This window comes from Myotis davidii, unplaced genomic scaffold, assembly GCF_000327345.1.
Source record: "Myotis davidii unplaced genomic scaffold, ASM32734v1 scaffold18, whole genome shotgun sequence".
NCBI lineage: Eukaryota > Metazoa > Chordata > Mammalia > Chiroptera > Vespertilionidae > Myotis > Myotis davidii.
This window is the reverse complement of record NW_006292696.1, coordinates 903,598-908,652: the sequence shown is the minus strand read 5'-3', so window position 1 is coordinate 908,652 and position 5,055 is coordinate 903,598. Positions and strand designations below refer to the sequence as shown.

Genomic DNA, 5,055 nt, shown 5'->3' with positions numbered 1-5,055 from the left:
GCCTTCTTTAAAATTCAATGCATATGTAAAGAAATATACGGTAACCCGAATTTACCACACTCGCAAAATCGCACACAGCCAACCATACACCCAGTATGGTATCGCGATTCGTGATTTTGCGCTATCATACTGGGTGTATGGTCGGCTGTGTGCGATTTTGCGAGTGTGGTAAAATCGCATAACAGCAAAATCGCATAACAGCCGAGCATACACCCAGCAGCGCTGCTGATGCCTGAACGGTATGTGGAATGAAGTGGGCGGGCATCGGGAGGCCACTATGGCACGGGGCAAGCACTATGGGCAGTCTATCTGAAGTGTACCCGGCGTATAAGACGACCCCCCACTTGGAGGCATATTTTTCAGGGCCAAAAAATCGCCTTATACGCCGGCAAATACGGTATCCTAACATTTCTTTTGTGTGTATTGATGATAAATACCTGTGTCTTAAAATTGAATGTCTATGTTATATGTTAATATTTTATTCATCCTTTAAAGGAAAACGGTGTCTGTATTTTTTTTTTATTATCTGTGAAACTAGGAACTTGTTTTGTGTTTATGTGTGAGTAGCTTTATTCATTATTAATATTTTTCATTGGAAAGGTATTTAGACTTAACACCAGTTATTTTTATATATTTTTTATTGCTTTCCTCTTTTCTTTTTAAGAGGAAGGGAGAGGGATAGAGAGATAGAAACATCAATGAGAGAGACATCATTGATCGGCTCCCCCTTGCATGCCTCCCACAGGGATCAAGCCTGCAACCTGGGCATAGGCCCTGACTGGGAATTGAACCGATGGCCTCTTGGTTCCTGGTTCGATGCTCTACTGCTGAGCTACACTGACCAGGTGGCACGAGTTATTAATGTCACTAAATGATGGGCTCATTTTTTTGTGTTGATTTGCTTATATCTTTGCTCTCGTGTTGACTGTGGGTTAAGAAAATTTCAAATTTGATCACCCATGTTTTATTTAAATCATATATATCTTCATGTTCCTATTAGACTCACCCTCTCTTAATAGCTAAAAATGTTATTGAAATAGAAACCCATATAGAAATTAACAATTTTGCGGGGGTGGAGGGCTTAAATATGTTGTACTTTGGGGTTTTTTTAAATCTAGGTTATGTTCTCTTGAATCTTAAGTTTACATTTGTGTCTAGTATATTAAACTAATGAGGCTCTCAGTAGTACTGAACATGTTTGTGTGGTTTGATTCTTTTCCACAGGCTGCAACAAAGAAACAAAAATATGAAAAAATTAGTGAAAAGAAGATGTCCACTCCTGTGGAAGTTTTGTGTAAGGTAGGTGTACATGCTTGATTTTGTTTTTAATATAAATGATCCACGAACAAAAAGGAACACTTTTCTTGCCATCTCTGGAATTTAAACATTGTTTTAGGAGCTAGCCATTTGCCATTAAGTGTGTGTTTTACTGTTTCTGGTTTCTTTGAGCTCTGTCATCTGTTAAAAATTATAGGGAAAATAAGAGAGCAGGCAAACTTTTCTGATGGAACCTCACTAATTTATGAGAAATACTACATTTTAAAATATTCTAAATAAAAAAAGGACATTGACAATTGGTACAAAAGGAGTAGGGAAACAAAGGCTAGCAGATCAGAACAACATAAAATAGTACATGTGTGACAATACACATGACTGAATCAGGCTTGTTTCTCTGAAATCTCAAACTTTGTAGAGAAGCATGTGAGTTTAGAATGGAAAGATGTTCTGTGGGAAACCATGTTAGCCATGGTTTCCCATAGAAAGATGACCACATGATTGTCTTTTAGACTGTTGAATACCTGCTGAAATAATGAGAAAATAGTATGTAATTACATAATTGGGTGATAGAAAGTAGAAATCAGCATTAGTTGAAATAGTACTCTGGAGGGGATAATCGGTGATATCTTTATGTGTCTCCCCATTCACAAATTTGTTTTCCCCTTTTATACATATCCTATATAGTAAAAGGGTAATATGCAAATCGACCGAAAGGCGGAATGACCGGTCGCTATGACACAACACTGACCACCAGGGAGCAGACACTCAACGCAGGAGCTGCCCCTTCATGGTCAGTGCGCTCCCACAGTTGGAGCGCTGCTCAGCCACAAGCCAGCTGATTGCTGATGGCTGGCGAGCACAGCGGCCCGCCTCTGCAGCAACACGAGGGCTCCCAGACGGGCTGAGGGACACACACACACACAGTGCACGAATGTCATGGCTGGTGGAGTGGGAGACTGATCTTTTCTGAGACACCTTGGGATTCATTGTTTCAAATCATGAAATTTATTTTTGTTTGTTTGTTTTACTGACCTCTGGCTGTGTAGGACTGGCCAGGGCTGTGTCCCATCCAGCCAGGTCCTCCCCAGACAGCAAACCAGCATCTCTCCCTTTGCCTCACCTTTAATCGTACAGTCTTATGTCTCATTCCTTTGCTCTCCACTTTCAAAGAGGCATCTGACATTGTGCCCAAAGGAGTAATTTTTGTCCAAGGACTAAGAATTTGGCAGATGGAAGAGGGAGGGCATGCAAAGTTGCCCCTCAAATTTTTTAATTTTATTTTATTGATTTTTTTTACAGAGAAGAAGGGAGAGGGATAGAGTTAGAAACATCGATTAGCTGCCTCCTGCACGCCCCCCAGTGGGGATGTGCCCGCAACTAAGGTACATGTCCTTGACCGGAATCGAACCTGGGACCTTTCAGTCCGCAGGCTGACGGTCTACATCCACTGAACCAAACCAGTTAGGGCAATTATGAAATATATTTTAGGTTAATAAGTAAAATGTTATGTTCTAATTCACCCAGATAACTTTAAAACCTATATGCTTCAAGAGCAAAACATATTTTCTATAGACTACATTTCCATGGAACAGAAAGTTTCATTTGTCTCATTAGAAAAGTCAGCCATTTTTCCAAAAGAGAAAGGATTATAACAGTCTCTACATGTGGACTACATCTTAATTTTGATGTAGAAATTGTGGGCTATGACTGTCTTTTGGATTAGCCACATAAAATTGGTTCAGTGTGTAGTAAATACAGAAGTATTAGGTATTACTATAAAATAGTGAGAATGTTTTAAATCTGGTTAAGAGTTTAAAAACAGCCCTAACTGGTTTGGCTCAGTGGATAGAGCGTCAGCCTGCGGACTGAAGGGTCCCAGGTTTGATTCTGGTCAAGGGCATGTACCTTGGTTGCGGGGACATCCCCAGTAGGGGGTGTGCAGGAGGCAGCTGATCAATGTTTCTCTCTCATCGATGTTTCTAACTCTCTATCCCTCTCCCTTCCTCTCGATAAAAAAACAATAAAATATATATTTTTAAAAAAAAAAGTTTAAAAACAAAGATGTATAATATATTCATGACTTTATTTTCAGATTTTCACCCTAGAAAATAAAATAGCATAAGAGTACTTTATAAAACTTAAAACTTTATATCAGTACAATTATTAAAAATAAATGTTGCAAATAAATCCATTCTATCCTCCCTTGTTCTAGATGTGAGAAATTCATTGAAATCATAAGGTTGTGCAAAGAGACTTTTAACTTACCTCCCTTCACTTTCACATTTACTGAAGGAGAGGAGTTATAGGGATTTTTGTTATTTTAATGCTTTGCACATTTATATTCTTGGTGGCAAAATACTTTTGATGACTAGTATCTACAGCCTTAAATGTTTATAAACATCTTTGAGAATCTTCCTTAGGATTGAACATGGAAAAAGTTTATGCCCACAGATGTGATTATTAGTATTGTTTATTAAAAAAAAGTTTGGCTCCCCTAAATGTCTAGTTAAAGGGTACAAGTTAATTATGATGTATTCATAAGGTCTACTGTTATACAGCCAACACAGAGGTTTATGAAGCAGTTGGAAATAACAAAAGGGTGCTTGCAATATAATGTTAATGGGAAAAAAATATTTCTCTACCAGTATTAAATGAGAAAGTAATAATAAGGTGGTCAAGATAGTGAACTTTTGTTAATTTTATGAGGATACCAAATCAGTTATTTTACTTTCAGATCATCCAATAAAGTAGTAAACCCTCTCCTCAAATACATATTTTGCTTGTATTCAGATGCATTGATTTTTCTATCTTGAAATAAGTTGTTTGTTTTTTTTGTTTGTTTTTGTTTTTTTCTTTTTATATTTTTATTGATTTCAGAGAGGAAGGGAGAAGGATAGAAAGAAATAGAAACATCAATGATGAGAAAGAATCATTTACTGGTTGCCTCCTGCAGCCCCCCACTGGGGATTGAGCCCACAGCCCTGGTATGTGCCCCTGATCAGAATCGAACCTGGGCCCTTCAGTCCCACAATCTAAAAATTATCCACCAAGGAGGAAGGTATTCCTTGAACTGTATAGCTCAGTTGTTTGTTTTTAACTTTGTCTTTTACTCTTGAACTTACAGGGGTTTCCTGCAGAATTTGCCATGTACTTAAACTATTGTCGTGGGCTGCGCTTTGAGGAAGCCCCAGATTACATGTATCTGAGGCAGCTATTCCGCATTCTTTTCAGGTCAGTTCTTAAAGTGTTTAAGACTCTAAAGTCCAGTGAAGGGGGATTAGTTAAATTTACTCAACATATCTATTCTGACAAGTGGAAAATTAAAGTGGGCCCAACCAACATGAGTAAAATTTTAAGAAATTGATTTTGTTTGGCTTTTTACCACTTGTAGTATTAATGTACTTGAAATTATTTTAGTTTGGGATGGATAAACAGTTGAATCAAGCTCAAAGTAGAATCAAACTTTTCCACAACAATTGCATTTTACATTACATCTAAGTGACATTGGTGGCCCATGGAAGTCTCCAACTTTGGTACAGGACCTTATTCAATACCAAAATGAAAAGCAATTAAAATATCAGTCACAGAGTGTTCGATAGCGTGGAGGCAGGCCAAATCTAGGATTCCCTTGGTACAACCCAGAATTGGTCTTGAAGAGGGGAGGGGAGAGATAAAGTGCACGGGGTTGGATTTCATAAGAATTGGAGGTAATCCTCTAACCCCTGAAAAGTCTTCCCAAGCCACTAGCATACAACTCTTACAAACTTAGAGTCCCAT

The 5,055-nt window shown here is 38.2% G+C and overlaps 1 protein-coding gene across 2 annotated transcripts in view; it reads left to right on the top strand.

Annotated features, from left to right (window-relative positions):
• The window catches only part of CSNK1A1 (casein kinase 1 alpha 1), a 31,808-nt gene that overhangs the window by 26,126 nt on the left and 627 nt on the right, over positions 1 to 5,055 (top strand). For both annotated transcript variants that reach the window (XM_006766229.2, XM_006766228.2), the window contains 2 exons: positions 1,225 to 1,299; positions 4,403 to 4,509. In XM_006766229.2, the coding sequence (XP_006766292.1) occupies positions 1,225 to 1,299; positions 4,403 to 4,509 (182 nt within the window). The remainder of the gene's footprint in view (positions 1 to 1,224; positions 1,300 to 4,402; positions 4,510 to 5,055) is intronic.